Genomic DNA, 21,944 nt, shown 5'->3' on the forward strand with positions numbered 1-21,944 from the left:
ATTCAACTTTCAATCTTTGCTGGTTCAATTTTTTTTTCTTTTTTAGGCTGTTTCTTTCTTGTAACGGTAAGTTGATTGCTCGCCATGATTGTTTGAAAAGTTACACGACTAATTCATCTTTTTCATGCCTCTTAACAGGGTAATTATTTCACCATTTTATAAAAATATTATAATAATATAACCTAATTTTGTGCAGTTTCTTGCAAAAGTCAAAGAAAAAATCACATATTAATGGTTAAATTCCGATAAACCATCTAGATATGCAAATGAAAAGTTATTGCCTTCAGGAGACGATAAGTCAGAGTTTCAAGACTGTTGGTGGACTGGGTGTCAGAAAAATGCTTGGCAAGCTGTGGGATGTGCTCATTACAACAGGCAAGTTTCAGAAGTTCACTTGAAACGAAAGTGATTAATATAAACATAACATTTTACAGAACTGAAAGAGACAAGTTGGTCTGTGAAGATGGCCATAAATATTTTTGCTGCCCGAAATTGACGGATGAAGATTTTTCTACAGATGATTCTACAGATGAGTATGATTATTTAATTTTCAATGTTTCAATTAAGGTGTTAAATAGTGAAAATGATTTTGAATTATTAGAGGTCCACCAATCTCAGAAACAACAACTTCCTCATCAACAACGACTTATAAGCCAATGTATCATGGCTGTTGGTGGACTGGATGCCAGAAAAATAGCTGGGCGATTGTTGGCTGTGCCCATTATAATTTGTGAGTATCGAGAAACTCGATGATTTGAAATGCAATAAATGGAAATAAAAGTATCGAATTAGGCATATTCAATCAAGAAATTAAGTCTCAGAGACATTTAATGTTAATGCGGACCTGATTGTATCCCCATCAGAAGGATAAAAAATTCTTTCGGTCTTTGAATAGCTCAGTTGAATTTACCTCAAGAAAGATTGAATGGTATTCACAAGAAATAGTCCGACAGTTTGCTAAGCAAACTTTGCTTATTTTATCAAAAGAGATTGTGAGCCAATCACCCGAAATTTGAAATCATCTCTCTTTTATTTTATGCATATACATGTATGTTTAGTTTAGGAACCTTTATTTATTAAGAAGCGAAATTTTTATATCATGATAGAACAGATACATTAGGTAGATTAATCAAAAAGTAGATTTAGTCAGAGCAATCACATAGCTGTAATTAAAGCTTAGTTTGAAAATCCCAATCCTAAATCCGAAGATTTTTGACTTTTTTCAACAAATAAGACTTTAAACTGAATAACCACAATTCATCTGAACTAAAGTCTACATTCAGCCCGAAGTCTTATTTGTTGAAAAAAGTCAAGGATCTTCGGATTTAGGATTTTCAAACCTAACTTATTTCTGATTAGAAATTAGCGCAAACTTTTTTCCCTGATGAAACAAGACCCGGAATGAATTACAGTGTTTTATTCGTCTAAGGTCAATTTCATTATACAAGAACAACCATTCCCCGACAGCCTGACATTTAACCCGGTTTAGCCGTTTTCACTTGAACTGTTTGGACAAGATTTTAAACTTATTAAATTACTCATATCTAGTATTTTATGTTATTATATTATTATAATAGTATATCCATATAAGATATCCAGTATAAGAGTTGAAAATCAAAAAAATGATTTTAAAACCTGTAAATGCCCTGTGAGTCCCGTGAATTTACATGCACAGTTACATTTTATTATAAAATACATTGTTTATGTATATTTTTCATTGCAAAGAACTGAACACGAAAGGACAGATTGTGACGATGGACATAGATATTTTTGTTGTCCTGGCCCACCTCTCAAGAAGAAGCCTGTAAAGGCTGAAGAACAGAGATGTTGGTGGTCTAGTTGCCAATTTAAATCTTGGGAGAATCGAGGCTGTCGAGCTGATCTTGAATTCAAAAGTAGCCAGCCATGTCCTGAAGGAGACTTATTTGAATGCTGTGAAACCAAAGAGCGGTTAGTTGAAGTACTTTATGATGAACTAAACTAAAGTTTATTTTCTTGATTGAAGCAAACAAGAGGATATTGAACCGATTACAGGAGGATCTTTTGAGAATTTCGTGAAATATCTGCTTCTTAAAAGTCATGATTTTATTGCAACGCCAACACAGTTGAAGTGTACTCAACTAGATCCTGATAAATCAATAATAATGCAAGTTGGGGATGATGATGGCGTCAGAATTTGTGATTTATGTCCGAATTTACCTTTTCTTTACTTGAAAGATATTTTCCTGGACCGAATTCCATCAAATACAACATCGAATGTTGATTTTCAAGATTGTTTTGGTTTGTGCGAAGCGAATTCTCGTTGCCTATCTTTGAGTTATGATCAAGAATCATTGAAATGCTACATGTTCAACAGCACAGTTGGTATCTTTACAAGTGATTCAAATTGGAAAACGATTTTGATGAGTCAACCTTCTGGAGTATTAGAGAGCTGGCTTTATATACGCCATACTTCCATTTCAGGTCACTATCATAAAATTGACCAACAAACAAGTTTTCGTGATTGTTTAAGAGCTTGTCAACTCGACAAATTGTGCAATCATGCTTCATACAATTTACAATCATTTGAATGCAAGATGTATAGTAACGTAAAAACAATTGATTATATTGACTTGAGCTATGGTTGGTTGACAGCATTTAATTTGACTGATATACCATCTGAGAAATTAGATGTTTCCTGGAGATTCACTCGAGATGAAAATGATTTGGATAAACTTGCCTCAAACACCACTTTAGATAATCCTTGTTCTGGAAAACACAACGAAACTCATTCAGCTTACTTTTCAAAAGATTGTTTTACTTCCGGTGCAGTTGGTTGTGACTCAATCACTGGTTGCAAAAAATGCTATTACCCTGAGGCAACAGATGAACTTTTCAGTTATAAACTACAGATTTGCCCAGACAGTGTAATGGCTAAAGCATCGAGAATCGCAGATCAAGTTATCAATCGAATGGTTTCTTGTTTGTCGAAAGATAAATGTCTCGGAATCGGCGTTAATGGACTGGATGAGTCAACTGAAGAAATATTGCCTGAATTATTGACCAAGGAATATCAAACCAGATATATGTTGAGATACCCTGAAAAAAATATTGGTTTACATCGTTTTCTTCTTAGAAACGATTTTTTACCTGATTTTGAGTTTGTGGAAAGTGAAATGACACAATATTACAATGAAATGAGTCGAGCAAATCTGGAGGACTGCTTAGAAGAAATCAATATCAATGATAAAATCACTAAAATAAGTTATTCATCGATAACAAAAATATGCAAAGTTGCAAGTGATCAAGTTTCAATGCATAATAAACCCAAACAAGGGTTGATTGCGATGGTTAAACATCCGGATATTTGGTCAAACTCTGCTTACTATGCAGCAATTTACGGCATTGGTCTTGATAAATCGAAAGCCAGATGGGAAATCAAGTCTTGTGAGCCTGACTGTGAAGAAAAGTGCAGTAGTTATTGTTCAAATGAGCTCAAAGATTGGTGTATCTTTTATACACTTACGTATGAGTATGGTGAAGCAGAATGTCACTTTTACGAATATGATGATACTTTGACACTACAAGCAGCTAATTCAATCTTGTACAAAAAAATAAGTACATTAGATTTTAATCTAGAATCACTGGACAAGCTAAACTTTTTCCAATCTGATGATATTTATGGGTGCTTTGAAAACTCTCTAAATGAAGACTCCACAGCATCAGTGGAGTTGAAAAAAACCAAAAATGGAGTTTCACTGCGACGAAAGCGAAATATATTCAAAAAGATTGGGAATGCTTTCAAAAAAATCGGCAAGGGGTTTGTTGATGGTATCAAGAACACTGCTAAAACTATTATCGATTCTGGAAAAGGACTAGTAAAAGCAGCAGGAAAATTCATAAAAGGAGACATCAAAGGAGCAGCAGATGCAGCAATGAAGATTCCCATCGTTAAAGACATCAAAACTATCGGAGAAGCTGCTGGTTCTCTTTTCAAAGGTGACTTTAAAAGTTTCAAGAAAAAAGGAGCTGAGTTCTTGCAATCAGGAACTTTTGATTTGCTTTCAATGGCTATTCCAGGGGGAGGCATCGCTGGTAAAGGATTAAGCATAGCTAGTAAAGCTATAGCTAACACTGGCAAAATTTCAAAAAATGCAGCGAAAACAGGAGTGAAAAAGCTTAAAACAAAAGACAAAATAACAAAGGACAGATCAAAATCAGATCAAAGTAAATCAAAAAGCAAAGGGGAAGATAACAAGAAAAAAGACAAAGATAGAGATGCAGAGCAGAGAGGAAGTCAATGCGATGTGAAAAATAAACACACTAAAAGAGCCACTAAACGTAAGCGTCCTGGTAAAGATTGTGATGACGATGATAAAGGTAATGGCGCATGCCCTCGTCCCGTTTCGAACGTTCATGGCCCAAATCTAGATCCGATAATTCCATCTACAACTAACGATTGTAGAAATAGAAAAGTTAATGCTAAATGTGATTTCGAATGTGAACCAGGTTATGAGGAAGTTGAACCAACAATAACTTGTAAAAATATTGGTAAAAACAAACTCGATTGGATGCCGAAGCCAGAATGCAAGCTAAAAGACTGTGCAAAAACAAACCAAGTTTTGATATCGTTAACGACACCAAAGAATAAACTTGGAGCAGTTGGTACTTCAAAACATGTAGTCGTTTACAGTGTACTCTTCAACAAACGCAGAAAATTGCCGATTTGGTCAATCGCGCTCCATCAAAGTAATGTTTGGCAACACAAAAGGTGGTTAAGATTACTTAGAGAATTTAAAACAGATATTATATTATTATATTATAGTTTTCTCATAAACTTTTTTTCGTCTATTTCAGCTACAACGAGTTCTTTTTCAAAAGTCGAGAGAATAGGTTCAAAAAATACCCTTGCCCATCTTTAGTAGCGTACCAAGCAAACGATTTAGATTACAAAGATAGTGGATGGCATAAAGGCCATCTTACCCCAGCTAACATTGCACGTTGGTCCCACAAAGCCACTTTATCTTCTAATCTCTATATCAATGCTGCACCACAAGATGGCCGAACAAATTCAGGTCTCTGGACGCAACTCGAAGCTCATGTTCAATGCTTTGGAAAGCGAAAAAGAATAATAGTGGCAACTGGAATATGCCACTCATCCATCGGTAAGACGAATACTGGCGGAATCGATGTTCCTGCATGCTTTTGGAAAATGTTGTGTTATAAAGATGAATCATCGACTGAAGTCGTTGTTGGTTTTATTGCTGAAAATTCCAAACTCAACAACAAGCATGATCATGCGAAACGCGCCAACGTATCTTTGACTCCAGTTTCCCAGGCTCGTATATTGAGAATGTTTAAAGGACGCAATCCTTGGATATCAACTATAATGGAGTTAAATAAAGGTCGTGAGGCTACAATTGGAGCAGACGCTGCAGTTTGGTTACCTGTCAATCCAATAGCATGTGAACGAGCTCGAAGTTTGAAGGACGATGAAGCCGCAGCATGGGTAGCAGCATTTACAAAGGCAGAGTCGAAACTGATGCGGGGTAAAAACACACACTCTGGTAAAATAAAAAGAGAGTCACCGCCATTAGATCGTGGGTGTCATCCTGACGAGTTTAGTGAAACTTTGTCTTTGATAGGACTTGCAACATCAGGTTCAGGCATTGACATAGACAGAGATACCGATACAAGTCGAATTGTTGCAGAGAATGGGGATGGCTCAATAAAAGTTGCAGTGCAAAGCTGTGGAAAGCGCATTATTGGTTATTACACATCATGGGGGAAAAGACCAATAACTGGAATGATGATGCAAAGATTAACTCATGTTATTTTTGCATTTTTAGAGATTTCATCAGATGGAAGAGTATTCATTGGTTCTCCAGATCGTAAAAACAGCAAAGACATCGATGAAGAGCTTGATAGAGCCAAATCACGTCTTGAGCACTTGATGAGCTTGAGAAAAATTTACCCACATGTAAAAGTACTATTTGCAGTTGGAGGCTGGGAAAATTCACAATATTTCAGTAAAATTGCTGCTTCAAGTTCCATGAGAAATACATTTATGACATCTATTGTTAAGCTTATTTCAGAATGGGGCTTTGATGGCGTTGATTTAGACTGGGAATATCCTGTTACAGGTGGTGCTAATGAAGGAGTGCCAGCTGATAAAATGAATTATGTGATTCTCATGAAAGAATTACGTGGCTTATTAGATGCTCTTGCTGATGAGGTGAAAAGAAACGACAAATATTTGATATCATTCGCAGGTGCTGCAGGTCAGTGGACATTGGATCCAGGTTTTGACCTCCCGGGTTTACTCAAATATGCTGATTTTGTAAACATCATGACTTATGATTACTTTGGGGCTTGGGCATCGAAATGGGGAGCATATACTGGGCCACCAGCACCATTATACTTTGGTATGCCATCACGATTCTCAGGAAAAACTAATGCAGCCTGGACCGTTAAATATTACACCTGTAAAACTAAGCTACCGCACAAACTTAATATGGGAGTTCCTTTCTATGGCAGATACTGGAAAAATGTTGGCGATCCAGTTGATGGATCTGACGGTATGTGGCGACTTGCGAAGGCTGTAAATGGTAAATTTGAGGGAAATTTTGTTCCTTGGTATAAGATTGAATCTGAATATGCACCATCAAATGGATACAATGTCAAATTCCATGAGAAATCGAAAACACCGTACGCTTGGAACCCATCAACAAAAATATTTCTAGGCTTTGAGAACCAGGAATCCCTAAAATACAAAGTTGAATATGCTGTGCATAAGAATGTTGGTGGTCTGATGGTGTGGGCAATCGATCTTGATGATCGCAACCTTACTTTACTCGATATTGTCAGTAAAGCACCTCTTTGTAAAAACACTGATCCTAACAAATTTGACTTCATTTGCTCACCAATCGACGAAAAAAGATGGTGGACATCTGAAGATGGCGAAGACAAAGCAGGGCTGTGTGGTAAATCAGCTCCACTTTACAAAGGCTATTATCCAGTCTGCGATCCTGATGATCCAGGTTACAGTTGCTGTGGTAAGTTTGGCTATTGTGGAACTGGCCCTGATTATTGCAATTGCCCGACTTGTAAAGATTTTGGAAAAGACCCAAGAAAAATTTTAGAAGGTGCTATTAAACCATCAGTTCCGGTTACATGGTATTTACTTAACGATCCTGACGGTAAAAGAGGCAGATGTGGGAGAAAAATAGAAAAAATCTCAGGAATTTATCCAACTTGTAACCCTGATGATGATAATTCTCATTGTTGCTCGAACGGTGGTTACTGCGGAAGTTCAGCTGAGCATTGTAAATGCCCTGGTTGCATAGATTTCAGAAAGAATCCGGCTTATAAGTATGGTCCGAAAATGTGGTGGACGCTTGAAGATGGAGCTAGTCTCGGAGGATCTTGTGGACCAAAAGCTCCTAAGATAAATGGAAAAGAGGCTGGCTGTGACCCAGATTCGCCAACACACAAGTGCTGTAGTCCTCATGGTTGGTGTGGTGCAGGACCTGACTTTTGTGCATGTAAAGGCTGTAAAACCTACAGTTAACTATTATATCTACTTGCCTTTATAATTCAAAACAATCATTGTTACTGGTTTATAATAATTAAACTGATTAAAGGGATGAATAGGTGAAAAATTGTTTAAGTTCCAAAATAAGAATTTCGAGTTCTACATGATTGGAATGGCGATGACTAAGCTTTCAAACAACAGGCAAACACATACACATGTACTTTCAACGCATACGTCGCACTTGTAGCTATCAATTAGCCAAATATTAGCTCGTGAAAATGAAAATAATACTCATACGCTTATGGTATCACGCACTAACTATTAACGAGAACAGCAATTACATTATATTATTATACTATTCATAATGTATTAACCACAATAATGTGAATGATTTCCCATTTTTAGTCATTTAACTGAAAATCTTGTAAAGTAAAAAATTCTTAATGAATGATCTGATATGGCCAAACTCATGTAGTTAAATATTGATTACCTGGAACTTTAGTACATTGCAATATGAGAAATTCTCAATTCTCATTCTTCTTGTTGTTAATCTGTTTCTGAACAGACTGGTTCAAAGAAGGTGATGGTGGTGATAGAGACTGGCAACGGAAGCAATCAGTCCAAGCCACTGGCCTTACCTACACTCAGCATTGCTCAACAAAACACGAGCAAATCATTAATGAATAAATCAGTATCAACTGAACAGCAAACCCATGTTGAGATCATTGGATCACAACGCTTCTTCTCTAAAGGCTCTTCGCATTCACTTAACTGCTATGCAATCGCCAATCAGCCTTTGAATATTTCTTGGTCTTTCTTTCCTTGTAAACGCGCATCTTGTAATCGAGTGACTAACTCGAATCGCATAATAGCCAATGGATTCAATGACCGTTTGAATGATGAATCAGATTGGGAAACTAATCAATGGTTTTTACGAAGAAGAGGCGAAGAGTCAATAATAAACTTTTATCAATTTCGATCGGTTTTAAACATAAGGAATGCCTCTCATGACGGTATCTATAGATTCGAAGCCTTCAATAGCCATGGATCCAAACACGCTGATAGGTATTTCATGATGACTAGTTCTGGTTCAGAAGAGATTCACTTGAGAGTCAATGCAACTGAATACATTGTAGGAGATGATTTATTATTTAGGTGTGAAGCTTCGCCACTGAATTATTCTAAACTCGATTGGTACCAAAGTAAATGTCATACACTGACTCATAAATTGCAGAATACATCTCGAATAATGATCCACAATCTCAACAATCAGGGTGAAAATTTAGTGAGTACATTGATCACGATGAAAATCGATAAGTATTCAGCAGGAACTTACTATTGTAATACAACATTGAAAGTCGATGCAAAAAGCGAAGAATCATCTACAAAAGATACAAACTCTTCTTTGAAGTTGAGCGATTCAGTATCTTATGTTGTTAAGAACAAGAAGATTACAATAATCTGGGCGATTCCACCAAAATGAGCTCAAACATGAACAAAACTTTAGTCAAATTCGCCCAATCATCGATGTTCGAGCTATTTTATGGCGCAATCGGAAAGCTTAAGCCTACAATTGGATGTTCAAAAGATGAGCAAGTGATAGAGCAAAACGATAGACTAAATATTCATACAGTCGATGACAGTTCACATTTAGTTATCCAGAACTTGAATATATCTGATAAAGGTAAATATGAATGTAGGATATCGAACAAAGTTGGAACGATTCGGCGGCAAATATTCCTGGAAGTGGTTGGTAGTTTGAGTAATGCTCTTAAAGTCGTCATCATTTTATTCGTCATTACTGTTCTTGTGAGTTGCACTTGCATTTTTATAGTTTCCTTGGTTGTAGCCAGACATCGAAAGCGCACTAAATACTTGACTGCAGACCTTCTGAGTCCTTCGTCAATCAATTCATACAACCCTAATGTACCTTTAGATGAACAGGTTGACTTGTTGTCTTATGATGGGAGTTTCCACCTGATCGACTGAAAATAAAACGAACTCTTGGTGAAGGCGCTTTTGGTCGAATTGTTCTAGCTCAAGCAATCGGCCTCAGGGAAACTGGAAGAACCAGTCTTGTTGCTGTTAAAATGTTGAAACCAGATGCTGATTATTTGCAGGTTAAGGAAAAAGGTCAACTTGTGCTGGCACACAGTTCCAGAGAAGGCTGCTGGATAAAGAGAAGAAAGAGGAAAAGAAAGACAGGAAGTGAAAACGATTGAAATTCAATGAAGGCCAATTCCAATGAATTTCAATCGTTTTTTTCTCATCTCTCTTTTCCTCTTCTCTTCTCATCTCATCTCATCTTATCTTTTTGGATGAAATCTTTTCCTCTTTCTTTCTCTTCTCTTCTCGTCTTTTCACTTTCCCTCTTTATTTCTCTTCTCTTCTCAACTCATCTCTTCATTTTTGGTGATTTTTTTACTCTTTCTTTTTTCTTTTCTTTCCCTTTCCCTCTAACTTTTCCTTTCCTTTCCTCTTCATTTCATCTCATCTCTTCATCATTTACATGATAATTTTTTTCTTCTCTTCATCTCTTCTCTTCTGATCTCTTCTCTCCTCATCTATTTTTCTCTTTCTTTTCTTACTCTTCGCTTCTCTTCTCTTTCTTTCTCTTGATCATTTTTTAAAATGATTTTTTCCTCTTTTTCTTCCTCTTCTCATCTCTTCATTATCTTTATGATAATTATCGGAGCGTAGTGAAACGAAGTGAAGATTTTAACTCAGCTTAGCCATTTTGAAAAACCACTTTTTGATTTCTTTCGTCACGGCTAGCGCCTAAATGACTCGTCCGAATATCTTCAAATTTTGTATAGAATGTTAAAAACTTGTGAAGATGAATTGATTGGACCATCTTGGCCATCGGAGGTCATTTTTCGGGATTTTGATCTTTGACCTTTAGAGGTCATTTAAAGGTCGTTTGAATTTCTTCTATCTATATTGACAACTCTCATAAATATTCGTCATTACAACACTAATAGTAATCGAAATTATGCCCAAATCACGAAAAAATCAAAATTTCGTGCAAATGCAATTTTTTGCAACTATATCTCATTAACAAATACGCTTAGCAACTTGATATTCGAAGCATGATTAAGAGCATTTCGAAGAGTTGAAACTTAATCATGGGCGTCAAAGGCCATTTTTCGGGATTTTTACTTTTGGCCTTCAGAGTTCATTTAAAGGCCTTGATGTAATTTGATAACTCTCATATAGATTGAATTACTAATAGCCAGCATAATATGGCTCCAAAATTAAGCAATAAAACTTCACACTCTTTGCACTTTACACAACGTTGAATAAGCTATGGCGCTTGAGGGACTGAATGAGCATCTCTTCAGGGATGAGGAATAGAGGCTGATAACTTGAATCTGAGATCAGTTTCTCAATAACTTCAATTATAATCAAGCCTGTGTATCAATTTTGGGTCAACCATTTTATTTAAGTTGATATGATAAATACGTAATCGAATAACACCTGAACACAGTTAATAAGTAATTAGATTTTTAGATGTTCACAATCAATACAAAAGAGAGAGAGAACAATCATATTGATTAAATTGTCCAGAATTTAGATTGAGCAAAAGGGAAAGAAAGAGAAGCAAACAAATTTAAGATTAAACTAACAAGTAAGAGGGATCGACATCGAATTATAAACTGTGAATGAAGAGAGGCTAAATGAAGTGTCGATCCCTTTGAATTGAATATGTTACTAACGCTCCGATATTGGCGAACGATCGTCTGGCCTAGTTTTATTTTTCTCATCTTTTCTCATCTTTTCTTCATCTTTTCTCATCTTTTCTCATCTTTTCTTATCTTTTCTTATCTTTTCTCATCTTTTCTCATCAAAAATAAAAACAGAAATGCACAATGGCTTTTCACCTCTTTTCACCAGCCCCAGAATCGTGGCTGAGTGTATTATATTAAGCACTATTGCCTGATTAGACTTACAAAAGATAAAGCTTTCGGCCTTCTTCTCTATTAAAAAAATTGTATTTTCAAGATAACAAATGGTTAGCAAAATTGAGACTTAATTTTTAGATTAAACCAATTGTTATCTTGGTTATTGGTTTTTTAATAGAGAGCAATGCATATTGATTTAAAATGAATATTGACATTGATAATTGATTCTATCACCAAAAAGGGGCTGGTTTTTTTGCGTAAGCTAAAATTCACCTTCGCTGGTCCCTTCATCAATAATTATTTTTCATCCTCTTTATACTCAAATCTACTTATCATTTCTTCTTCTTTATCATCATATCACTCATTCTTCTTTCGAACCTTTTTCCACCATAATGCATTAACTTGATCAACTTTTTGCAACTTTAACTCAAATTTTCCGAACTTTAGCATTTTCCTCAACTTTCCACAACCTTTTCTGAACTTTTTATGCATTGATTCAGAGTCTTTAAAACTGCAAAAAAACTTTATGCAAGTATAAGAAAAAAGGAAAATTAGTTGATTAAGCATGCTTGAGTATTTTAGAGGTGGCCAAAACTTCACCAATATCCTTGATAGAGATCATTTATCAACTTGATGATCTCACCGCGGTCAGCAGCACGGATGTAGGTTTTTTTTGTTATTATCGGAGCGTAGTGAAACGAAGTGAAGATTTTTAACTCAGGTCCCATTTTGAAAAACCACTTTTTAAATTTCTTGTTGGTCGCATAACTAATGAACGAAAACATCTGTCGAGTTGATATTGAACACCAGACATCTATATGAGAAAAAGATTAACTGATCAACTTTTGGAGGTCATCCGAGGTCATTTTTCGGAAATTCGACCTTTGACCTTTAGATCACTTTTGAAAGGCATTTCAGAAATTTTGCATCATTTTGATCACTACACAACAGATTCATTATTATATCACTAAATATTTATGCAATAGGACTTGAAACTTGCAAAAAGTTATATAACTTATGAAAGGATTCTGTTAAGAGAGTCAGTCTAAGATAAGCCACACAGGTCAGCAAGATACACAAAAAGTATAACTATCTCAATAATGATGAGCATACGACGAAAGTGCGAAAAAAGTAGACATATGGGTTTGACATTTTTCGCCATGGAGTGACACATAAGATCAAAATTGTAATTAGTTCATGTTGTGAAGCTATAACTTTATCAAGTGTTCCATATCAGTCAGAGTAATTATTGGTAGATTTGGGAGAGAAATACACGGGTTATATTTATTTCATACAAGATGTCTGATCTTTACACTTTTAGAGTTTTTGTTAATTCTGAATATCATCGTTCGCGTTGAAATAAATATAACCCGTGCTAATTCTCAACAAATTTTTGCCGACTTGGGAATAAATAATAATTTTAGAATGAGTTTTGAATTACCAGAGAAAGTTTTGGATTTCGGAACAATCCGAACTTGGATTATGAGCTCTGGAAATCGTGCATTTTATGTGAATTAAATTCTCACATTAAAATGTGGATAACTCATGGAGCACGTATGATAGAGTGACGCGACTGAACTAGCACGATTATTAGAGTTTGAAAATTATCATGTGACCTTAGTTTGACCTCTAATATTGTTAGGAGCGATTTCCGACAAATGACCTTGAATGATTTTGACCTTGAAATATAGCAAATAAGTATCAGCGGTATTTTCTTATAAGAAATCTGAGGCCTCAAGGTCAATCACAGGACAAGATATAGCCGTTTAACATCGGTAAAGATAGCTGAATAGCCCTGTAGAAAAGAGTGAGAAAAAATCGAAATTTGCAAAGCTTTCAGATCGAACGTAAATTCTGCTTATTCATTCGATGATCTCAAATCGAGTGTTTATGCACATGCAGCCATTACAAATTGAATTTCTTATTCATTCATAAACTACATGTACAGGGCATTTCAGCTAATTTTACCGATGTTAAATGGCTATATCTTTGCCCCATAGTGACCTTGAGGTTAGATATTTTGTTTATAGAAATTTCGGCGATACTCAATTGTCACATTTCAAGGTCAAGGTCATTCAAGGTCATTTGTCGGAAATCTTTCCTAATGTGTTTAGAGGTCAAAAGAAAGTCAAATCATAATTTTCAAGGTCAAATTATCATACTGAGCGATCATACTATATCAATTTACAATCACAATCTATCACTTCTCAATACAATAGTACAATAGGGCGATGTATAACTAACGCTCCGATTTTGGCGAGCGATCGTCTGACCTAGTTTAAATAGTTTTTGATCTGTGCAACTCGCTCATCAAGTGATCGGGAAGGAGCACTAAAAACGAGATGAATTGAAGTTTAAATCCCTTGTAAATATGTTAAATAATAACTACAATGTAATACTTACATTCTGCTTGGTTTTCGAGCAAATACCGACCTCGCTACAATATACAGGGCTATTCAGCTACTTATTATGATGTTGAACGCCAATAACTTTGCAACCAAACATGCTATTGGCTTAGGAATCGAATATATTAAGTTTGCGCGACATTCATTTTTTATGTTTCAAGGTCAAGGTCATTCAAGATCATTTTCGGAAATCGCTGCTGCTCATGCTAGAGGTCATTCTGAGGACCGGACATCATTTTTGTAGACAAAAAATCTTCCTGATCAAGTTTCGACACTCTGTGAAGAACGCCGCTTGAGTTATTAACATTTAAGTTCCAAAACTTCGTGGATTTGAATTTTTTATTTTTATAAAAATTCACATTTTTTAGTCTCATTGAGACTAAATTGGAACTAATTGACAAAAAATATCCACCTTATACTGTCAAAAATTGAATAAGACCTTGTTGAATAAACTTGCTTAACCTCATTCGTGTAAAGCGCTGCTGGAGCTTGAAGCAGTCACCTGGATCGCGAAAATTTAGTGGAAAATGAATTATGGAGTTGATTGCGCCCCAATGAGCATAAAAAATGCGAATTTTCGTAAAAATAAAAAATTTAAATTAACGAAGTTTTGGAACTTAAATGTTAATAACTCAAGCAGCGTTCTTCACAGAGTGTCGACGCTTGATCAGGAAGATTTTTTGTCTTCAAAAATGATGTCGGGTCCTCAGAATGACCTCTAACATGAGCAGCAGCGATTTCCGAAAAATGACCTTGAATGACCTTGACCTTGAAATATAAAAAATGAATGTCGCGCAAACTTACTATATTCGATTCCTAGGCCCTAACATAAAATTCGCCCTCCATCCACCCCGCCGCTTGGAACCGGTTAGGTTATAGTTGCGACGGCGACTTTGTTCTGCTAAGGGTGTCCCGCAAGCGAGACCAAATGACTGAGGCTTCTAGGAAAACAAGGCTAGGCTGCAGCAAATATATGCAAGACTCATTAAGAGGTTTACGACCCTAATCCATTCATATTACATTGCGCCGTTTATAACGACGAGACAATAAATACAATATCATAAGGTCTACCAGTTAGACTGGTCACCTTTGCGTACTGCACAGTACAGGTACTGCACAGTACTTCCAATAAACTTAAAGATGTTAAGAGACTCATTGGTCAGGGTCGCAGCACGAGACTGCTACCTATATTATGGCTCAGGTCAACCAGAGGGACACTTAGTATTCGCCAGCTAAAGACCCAGTAATGATCAGAAGCCTATTGGGAACATAGCACCCCCCCACCACGGTGAGGTGGTCCCCCGTTGGGGGGGATTCCTAGGCCAATAGCATGTTTGGTTGCAAAGTTATTGGCGTTCAACATCATACTAAGTAGCTGAATAGCCCCGTATGTATTTTGTTGAGCATTTATAAGGGGGAGAAGCTCATGGCTAGCAACCGGGCAACAAACTGAATAACAATTACGTTGACAACACTTTGTTATTGAATTACCTGATGCAGAGGTTGATGGCACTTTGCTGTTTGGCATGTTTCCTTGAGCTGATGGAACACTCATTAAGCTTTTACTCCAAGTGGTAACTGGTGAATTCCGTTGAGTAGCTCGTGAAACGGTTGAAACTCGTCTCACAGGTGAGTTTGGCACCATATCAGATTGAGGAGCAATATCAGTCAATAATTCGGAAAGCAAATGATCTCTTGCCGTAGGTGTTGATGAGGTTGATAAGGTGAGGAATGGAGGTCGGAAGGACAACAATGTTGGGCGCACAGAAAACTGAGGTGGTGGAGGTGGAAGGGGTAACTGTGGAGGAGATGATGCAACATAAAATGCCTCTTGTTTTATATCCATTTTTTTCACTCTTGATTATTGAACTTATAAAACTTGGGGAAAAAACTTGACAAAAAGATCGAAGTAGAGACTGTCAAAAATATTTTTTTCGTCTGCACTGCGATTTTTCCTCACTCACATAGTGAGCTCACTCTTTCACACTTTTACTTATCGCAATTTCACAACGCTTCAATGCATTTTGTAGCAATTAACTTAATTTCCACGAAAAAGCCGTAGATTTTAAAACAATGTATTAAGTTATTATCACTAGAATTTCAATAGTGTTTTCACTGTGCATTCTTGATTTCATTTTTTCGTTGAAAATAAACAAATTAATATCTACAGGGCTATTCAGCTACTTAGTAAGATGTTGAACGCCAATAACTTTGCAACCAGACATATCTTTGACCTGGGAATCGAATATAGTGAGTTTGGGGGACATTCATTTTTTATGTTTCAAGGACAAGGTCATTCAAGGTCATTTTTCGGAAATCGCTGCTGCTCATGTTAGAGGTCATTCTGAGAACAGGACATCATTTTTGAAGACGAAAAATCTTCCTGGTCAAGTTTCGACGCTCTGTGATGAACGCTGCTTGAGTTATTGACATTTAAGTTACAAAACTTCGTTAATTTAAATTTTTCATTTTTATGAAAATCTGCATTTTTTATGCTCATTGGGGCGCAATCAACCCCTAAATTCATTTTTCACTACATTTTCGTGATCCAGATGACTGAGCAAAGCTCCAGCAGCGCTTTACACGAATGGGGTTAAGCAAGTTTATTTAACAAGGTCTTATTCAATTTTTACAGTATAAGATGGATTATTTCTGTCAATTAGTTCCAATTTAGTCTCAATGAGCATAAAAAATGCAGATTTTCATAAAAATAAAAAATTTAAATTAACGAAGTTTTGTAACTTAAATGTTAATAACTCAAGCAGCGTTCATCACAGAGCGTCGAAACTTGACCAGGAAGATTTTTCGTCTTCAAAAATGATGTCCTGTTCTCAGAATGACCTCTAACATGAGCAGCAGCGATTTCCGAAAAATGACCTTGAATGACCTTGTCCTTGAAACATAAAAAATGAATGTCCCCCAAACTCACTATATTCGATTCCCAGGTCAAAGATATGTCTGGTTGCAAAGTTATTGGCGTTCAACATCTTACTAAGTAGCTGAATAGCCCTGTAAATTAAATAAGTTGATGGTGATTCATTTGATTTCCATGTAGAAAATAATGCATTCTCAAAACACAAATATTTCAAATTAAACGGCGATAATAAAAGTGCATTATTTTATGATGTCTTATAACAAGTAATTTGAACGTTTAATACGAAGTTTCAACTTAATAAATAGTAGTTTTATTTGGTGAATCAATTCTTTTTTCATGAGTTAACATATGGAATGTATTTTAATGACTTTTAATTGTAAGGATGTAAATTTTATTTGTTGATTTATTCATAATCACTTATATTTTTCAACAGAAATTCTTAATTAATTATTTTCACAAAGTGTGTAAAAGTGATTAAAGAGAGAAAATCGTAATTTTGAATCTCCCTTCGAGAAAAAGTAAAAATCACTACAATTACAGTAAAGGAAACGATTTACAGAGATTTTGGAAGATCCAGAGGATCTTACAACAATTCTTAATATTTCTGGTAAAACAGTGCATTCTGGTCTTATGATATCACCACAGAATTTCAAGCTTCTCACTGACGAAAAATCGCGTGCATTTCAGTTGAAGATGTCTATGGTCAAATTGATCATTGTAGATGAAATGTCCATGATAGGACTACGTATGTTGTGGCAAATTTCAAGAAGACTGCAAGAAGCTGCAGGAAATGCTGATGATCCCTTTGGTGGTTACTTGATTTATTTCTTCGGTGATATACAGCAACTGCCGCCGGTTAAAAACAATGCTCTTTATAGTCATTCAAATTCACCCAATGCAAATAAAGGTAGAATTGTTTTGGACAGTTTTCAAAGATTTTTGATGTTAACATCAAATCACAGACAGGCTGGTCAAGAGCAAGCACAGTTTAGAAGAATATTGGATGGAATTGCTAATGGATATCTGACTGACCAACAGTTTGAAATACTTAATTAAAGACGTAGTGGTACTTTCAAGACAAGAGCTTGCGAAATTTGCAAGTGCAATACGCTTATTACCTAAGAATAAAATGGCTGATGAATACAATGAAAATCTTCTGAGAAGTAGTGGCCACCCAGTTGCACTCATTCCTGCAGTTAATAGTAGCAAACTAGCATCAAAACAAAAATCAGATAAAGCACAGGCCTTGGAACAAATCTTGAAATTAACCAAAGGTTGTCGTGTCATGTTACGAAGCAATTTATGGACTGAAGTTGGACTTGTTAATGGGGCTCTTGGTACATTGCGAGCCATTGTTTATGAGCATAATAAACGACCTCCAAGTGTTCCAGTTGCCCTTATGATTGAGTTTGATAATTATAAGGGCCCTACATACGATGGTCGTGGTATTCCAATAACAACAATAACAAGACACTGGAAAACAGAAGGAAAACCGCAATGGCGTCGACAGTTTCCAATAAATGTCGCACACGCAATCACTATTCACAAATCTCAAGGATTAACACTTTCTCAAGCGGTTGTTCATATTGGAGATACTGAATCCGACATATGTTCATCATACGTTGCATTCAGCAGAGTCAAAAATCTTCAAAGTTTAATAATTGATCAAGTTATTTCTAAAGATCGCATAAATAACCTTTCTAATAGCCCTCAACTCGCACAAAGAAAAATATTTTTACGCAGATTTTTGTAACTCTAACTTAAATTCACGTATATATGCCAATATTGCCATTACTAATGCTATTAAGCTCAGTTTTTTCATTCATTGTATTAGTATTTTTCATGTGACCTTATTTTGTTTCAGTAATTAAACGTTTACAATTGATTAAACTTTTCTTCACTTCTTTTATTTATATTTTTTAACATCAATTCCTACTAAAATTTTACTTGATTATTCAATGAATTGTAATAACTTTTGTCATTTTTTCTTTTCCTTTAGGCGCGATTTCAGATTTTCTATTTTTCTATTTTCTTGAACATAGTCAAGATCAACCAATTTGTATTGTGATTGCTCAATAAAGCAAATCTCGCTAACGCTCCGATTTTGGCGAGCGATCGTCTGACCTAGTGTAGTTCATGAGTTATTGATACTTATATTTCAAAATGATTACCTCTGTTCTGAGATAACTGTTGATAAAATCAAAAAAACCTTCGATTAACCGAACTAGAATTTTGATGTAAAGCTTAAATACGGAGAATCAGCCCGCTAGACCTTATCAGTTTTGTGCACACCTGTTTCGTATGAATAGCCCTTCGTTCTGGTTTACCATATTGTGTTATAGTTAGGAGATCCATTATATTTTTCAATAGTACTAAGAAAGGCAAGATTGCATATGAAAAATCAAAGCATAGATAGTACCAGAAGCTGAGAAAAACGCGTTTGAATGTCGAACTTTGACCTTGATTTTCTCAAAAACTGCTGATCACAATCTTATCTTAGCCCCTATCAGCCTACGAAGTCTGAGTGCTTAACTCAAAAGTGAGAATTTGCGACCATAGTCCTTGCCTTATCGGTTTGTACATGTTCTCCCAACGTCAAACTAGGCTTCCATTCCGTGCCATAAACGTAATACTGCTTACCCTTGTAGTCCGTATACCCGTGGCGTAGAAACTGTTGAACTTCGTGATCACCATCTGCAGCTTTGGCACTCTGAGCACTAGAAGCGGGAGAGCTTGTGACTGAAATAGTCTCACTAATGAGAGTACATCCACGAGCTGGACGCTTAGACATTTTCACAAATTCAAATAGAACAAGTAGAGTTGAATGATGAATAAAGAGGAGACGTTAACTGAAAGAGACAGCAAGTTGAAATGAAGTTAAATACGAAAGAGGCTTCGATTCAAGAAGGCCGGTCAGATGTGATAAGATCTGATCAATGATAATTATTGGCCACTCAAGTGGCTAGTGCTCAACAATCTTTTGATTATCCAAAGATAATTATTTACCACTAAAGTGGTTGTTAATCTAAAGTGTCTAGATAAAACTAGGCTTCAGCAGTGGTAGCTAATTCTTGGAAATAAACCCAAGTGAGAGCCCAATGCTAATGACAACTATCAGTTGTAACTTTGAAATGTATAAATACTCTTGACCAAGAGAAGAGGGACAGTCTTGTCTCAGTCACCATTAGAACAATAAAGCTTTACTTTAATTAAAATTGAACTCGGCGCTCACAATGTATATAAAAAGATATAAAAAGTTGAAAGGTTAAAACAATACCAAGTATATCTAAAAGCTCCCTGTGGGGAGGGGGCTAAAGGTTAGATTTCCCATTTGGGTTACATTCAAATTATCTGGTTAGTATTTACAGTTGATTTCTGTTATGAAACCTTAGTGCATTAGTTGTTTGACATAGTTTGACTGCATAGAATGATGCTGCCATTTGATTACAAAGCACTTTGCATAACGGAGTTATGGTGATGTTCATTCAATAAGCAAGTTCTGTTATTCTGAGAGGTCAACTTTACAGTCGACTTTGATGGATATGAGCACTCAATGCCCTATTTATGCAAGGTGAGTACAAAATACCCCTTGCTGTAGGGATGAGGTTTCGAAAGGATACTATTAACCTTTGATCCTGGGCGATTCTCTGGATTCATCCCTTTTCTCTTGCTAATTTTTTGCCTTTTCTGGCATACATATAGTGTATCCTTCCTACCCATGCCCTAAGCTTAGGTTTACAAGAGTTTTAAGCACAATTTTCAGTTGGTTTTACCGCGTGCATAAATGTTAACTCCAAGTTTGGGTACATGTTTTATTCTATTATTGGAATAAAACATGTCATGATAATGATTTTCAGATTTGCTTTTACTATCATTGACGATCCCGATGAGACATTTGGATTGATATGACATTGTCGAACCCAATGCAACATTTACATTGAAATAACATTGACGATCCCAATGAGACATTTACATTGAAATAACACTTGACGATCCCAATGAGACATTTACAATGAAATAACATTGACGATCCCAATGAGACATTTACATTGAAATAACATTGACGCTCATACTAAGACACTGTGAATGCAATAACATTGACAATCCCACAGAGACATTCACATTGAAATAACACTTGACGATCCCAATGAGACATTTACATTACAATCACATTGACGCTCATTATGAGACATTTACATTGAAATAACATTGACGATCTCAATGAGGCATTCACATTGAAATAACATTGACGCTCATACTAAGACACTGTGAATGAAATAACATTGACAATCCCACAGAGACATTTACATTGAAATAACACTTGACGATCCCAATGAGACATTTACATTGAAATAACATTGACGCTCATGCTTAGACACTAAGAATGAAATAACATTGACGAACCCAATGCAACATTTACATTGAAATAACATTGACGATCCCAATGAGACATTTACATTGAAATAACACTTGACGATCCCAATGAGACATTACAAATGAAATAACATTGACGATCTCAATGAGGCATTCACATTGAAATAACATTGACGCTCATACTAAGACACTGTGAATGCAATAACATTGACAATCCCACAGAGACATTCACATTGAAATAACACTTGACGCTCATTATGAGACATTTACATTTAAATAACATTGACGATCTCAATGAGACATTTACATTGAAATAACACTTGACGATCCCAATGAGACATTTACATTGAAATAAAATTGACGATCCCAATGAGACATTTACATTGAAATAACATTGACGCTCATGCTTAGACACTAAGAATGAAATAACATTGACGAACCCAATGCAACATTTACATTGAAATAACATTGACGATCCCAATGAGACATTTACATTGAAATAACACTTGACGATCCCAATGAGACATTACAAATGAAATAACATTGACGATCTCAATGAGGCATTCACATTGAAATAACATTGACGCTCATACTAAGACACTGTGAATGCAATAACATTGACAATCCCACAGAGACATTCACATTGAAATAACACTTGACGCTCATTATGAGACATTTACATTTAAATAACATTGACGATCTCAATGAGACATTCACATTGAAATAACACTTGACGCTCATTATGAGACATTTACATTGAAATAACATTGACGATCCCAATGAGACATTTACATTGAAATAACACTTGACGATCCCAATGAGACATTTACATTGAAATAAAATTGACGATCCCAATGAGACATTTACATTGAAAT

The 21,944-nt window shown here is 35.8% G+C and overlaps 2 protein-coding genes across 2 annotated transcripts; both read left to right on the top strand.

Moving 5' to 3' along the window:
• The first annotated feature begins 238 nt into the window (after positions 1-238).
• On the top strand, positions 239-7,629 carry LOC107365163 (uncharacterized). Its single transcript, XM_015932638.3, has 6 exons — positions 239-375; positions 435-533; positions 602-730; positions 1,726-1,950; positions 2,006-4,750; positions 4,837-7,629. The coding sequence occupies exons 3-6, from the start codon at positions 657-659 to the stop codon at positions 7,547-7,549; spliced, it is 5,757 nt and encodes a 1,918-aa protein (XP_015788124.2). The 5' UTR covers positions 239-375; positions 435-533; positions 602-656; the 3' UTR covers positions 7,550-7,629.
• A 10,195-nt stretch (positions 7,630-17,824) lies between these two features.
• LOC149093660 (ATP-dependent DNA helicase PIF1-like) lies at positions 17,825-18,448 on the top strand. Its single transcript, XM_089269385.1, has one exon. The coding sequence runs from the start codon at positions 17,825-17,827 to the stop codon at positions 18,446-18,448; it is 624 nt and encodes a 207-aa protein (XP_089125511.1).
• Positions 18,449-21,944: the final 3,496 nt, after the last annotated feature.

Source organism: Tetranychus urticae, chromosome 3 (assembly GCF_039701765.1).
Source record: "Tetranychus urticae isolate SD_2017Ah chromosome 3, NJAU_TeUrti_SD_1.0, whole genome shotgun sequence".
Lineage (NCBI taxonomy): Eukaryota > Metazoa > Arthropoda > Arachnida > Trombidiformes > Tetranychidae > Tetranychus > Tetranychus urticae.

Excerpts from the sequence above, each read along its gene's own strand:
- LOC107365163 (XM_015932638.3), top strand. The coding sequence starts at position 657 with ATGTATCATGGCTGTTGGTGGACTGGATGCCAGAAAAATAGCTGGGCG. Across the intron at positions 731-1,725 it reads GGCTGTGCCCATTATAATTT|AACTGAACACGAAAGGACAG; the intron begins GTGAGTATCGAG and ends TTCATTGCAAAG. Across the intron at positions 4,751-4,836 it reads AATGTTTGGCAACACAAAAG|CTACAACGAGTTCTTTTTCA; the intron begins GTGGTTAAGATT and ends CGTCTATTTCAG.
- LOC149093660 (XM_089269385.1), top strand. The coding sequence starts at position 17,825 with ATGGCTGATGAATACAATGAAAATCTTCTGAGAAGTAGTGGCCACCCA.